Here is a 2,961-nt window from a genome sequence, read left to right on the forward strand (position 1 = left end):
GTTGTTTGTTTTTTTTACTCCTATCATACACGTTTTGCGAAAAAAAAAAGAAAGAAATATCAATTTACAAAACTTTTTATCATTCGTGCAACAAGCGTACAACCATCTCACTGACTGTCGTTTTATGGCAAAAATTCGATAAAATTAGTTGGTTGACATCCAACAATTGTTGCGTACGCTTCTAAAATACATTAACTGCGAGATAAAAAATAAAAATTTAAGTTTTAACTGATCTGCGCAATGTTCTAAGTGTTCTATATACAACATGGACCATGACCAGCAGACGCAGAACAATAATCCGTAGATAAGTATTTTATTTACAAAATAAACTTCCGATATGTCGATCATTTAGACATTTATTATCGATAAACACGTAAATCTTTTTTTGTGCCATATAAAAGAGAAACATTATGTCGATTCATCACTTCTATAGAAGTCGGTTACAACAATGTTACGACTTTGTGGAGTTGCGTAAGTTATTATGTATTATGCAATAAATAATAAATAATAATCATATTTTTTAAATTTTTACTATTTTCCTATTTATTTGTCTTTAATTTTATATGTTTTTATTTCTGTGTATAATAAAAAAAAATATTTATAGGGTGCTGCTGCTGGCTTTTTCATCGGCGAGTGCAAAAAGTGCTCGTCATGAAGTACGCAAATTTCCAGATGATTTTCAGTTTGGAACAGCAACAGCGTCATACCAAGTAGAAGGAGCATGGAATGTTGATGGTAAAAAAACTGAATATTTAAACTTAAATTAAACATGAACAGGTATATATAATTCAGAATAATTACCAGAAAATAACTTTAACGGTTATTTACAGGTAAATCTGAAAACATATGGGATCGTCTGAGCCACACAACTTGTGTTATTAATAATTGTGACACAGGTGATATCGCCGACAACTCATACTACAAATACGAAAGAGATGTTGAAATGATGAGAGAGCTTGGCCTCGACTTCTATAGATTCTCACTATCGTGGACCAGATTGATGCCGACGAGTTTTCCAGACCATATTAACGAAGCAGGAGTTAACTATTACAATAATTTAATTAATGAAATGCTCAAGTATAATATAAAGCCAATGATTACCCTGTATCACTGGGATTTGCCACAAAAACTACAGGACATGGGCGGATGGACAAACCCTCACATCGTCGATTGGTTTGTGGATTACGCTAGAGTTGCTTTCGAATTATTTGGGGATAGAGTTGACACTTGGTTTACAATAAACGAACCAAGAGAAATTTGTTACCAAGGATATTCTGCAAATTCTAAAGCACCAAATCTAAATATTACGGGGTATGGTGAATACCTGTGTGCCAAAAATTTATTGGTTGCTCATGCAAAGGTCTACCACATGTTCCACAATGAATTTAAAACAAGTGACGACAAACAAATCGGTATTGTATTTAGTATACGTTGGTTTGAACCAGAATCTGAGGAACATACACAAGCAGCCGACGTAGTGTCACAATTTGAGGTAATTTGTTATTTAAATAACCATCTTACTTGTTATCTTAGTAAATATTTACTAAGCATATAATTAATTCGCTGGTATTTTTAGTGGGGTCAATATGTCTATCCTATATTCTCGGAATCTGGAGACTGGCCTCCCGCAATGAAAGAAAACATTGGTGCCAAGAGTGCTGCACAAGGATTTTACAGATCGCGATTACCAGAATTTACGCCAGAGGAAGTGTCTATGATTAAGGGCAGCTCGGACTTCTTTGGGGTCAACCATTACACGACTCTATTAGTTTACAGAAATGAGTCTGTGGACGGATTATACACTGCTCCTTCGTATATGAACGACATGGACGCAGTTTATTACCAACCTACAGAATGGGAATTTTCATATCCCGGCTCCACATGGTTAAAGGTACTTTGTTATTATTATTTTTTTTCTAAGATTTGATCAACTCTTCAATTTCTTTACTACGTGTTATGATTTACGAAGCGTTCGCAATATTGTTAGTAGGTGTATTAAGTATGAAATCATCAATGAATATTTCATTGCGTTCTTCCTGTTTGGAAATTAAACAAATCTCTGAAAAAATATACTTCAAAATACAATAGTCTACCTAACTATATACAACGAAACTAAGAAGAAAAATTTTTACTCAAAACTTATTTTAACTTTTTATCTAGGTGGTGCCATGGGGCTTCTACAAACTTTTGACTAAAATAAGAGAGGACTTCGGCAACCCGCCCGTGTACATAACTGAAAACGGATGCTCTACCACTGTTGGTCTTGAGGATGATAATAGAGTTTCTTACTACAAGCAATATCTAAGCGTTATGTTGGACGCAATGGAAGAAGGATCTAATGTGAAAATATACACTGCGTGGAGTTTAATGGATAACTTCGAATGGTACTATGGGTATGAGTGAGTATTATGTTTTTATGTTTATTAGTATAACCTCTTAGAAAATTGTGAGTTTAGAAATATAAATAAGAGAAAATTCGATTTATTATTAAGTTAATTAACATTAGTATCTGACTACAAGATCTTAGGGTGCTTTTCCACCAATAATGTCGAGGATGTCTAACGAGAAATGTGTTTTAAAAAACCAATCATATCACTTTATTAATTTGAAGTTTGAAGCATTTATTTAGCGTTTGAAGCGATAGTATTGGTTAATTTCAAAGAAATTCCTCGCTACACATCCTCGCATATTATTAGTGGATATGTAAGCCCCCATAGTGCCATGCCAAATTCTTCAAATCTTGAAAACGTGAAATTTCAATTTTTTTTATGAATACCTAATTTTGATACCAATTACAGTGACCGCTTCGGTCTATATGAAGTGGACTACGACGACGAAGAGCGCACGCGCACGCCGCGCAAATCCGCCTATTTCTACAAAGAGCTCCTACGTACCCGCGCCCTTGACGTACACTATGAACCGGATATGTCTGTTCCTATGACGATCGACGAGGGACATTAA

The 2,961-nt window shown here is 34.6% G+C and overlaps 1 protein-coding gene across 1 annotated transcript; it reads left to right on the top strand.

Annotated features, from left to right (window-relative positions):
* Positions 1-448: 448 nt before the first annotated feature.
* On the top strand, positions 449-2,961 carry LOC123706005 (myrosinase 1-like). Its single transcript, XM_045655124.1, has 6 exons — positions 449-471; positions 605-735; positions 831-1,492; positions 1,577-1,891; positions 2,161-2,399; positions 2,799-2,961. Exons 1-6 carry the CDS (start codon positions 449-451, stop codon positions 2,959-2,961), a joined length of 1,533 nt encoding a protein of 510 aa, XP_045511080.1.

The sequence above is a fragment of the Colias croceus genome, chromosome 3 (genome assembly GCF_905220415.1).
Source record: "Colias croceus chromosome 3, ilColCroc2.1".
Taxonomy (NCBI): domain Eukaryota; kingdom Metazoa; phylum Arthropoda; class Insecta; order Lepidoptera; family Pieridae; genus Colias; species Colias croceus.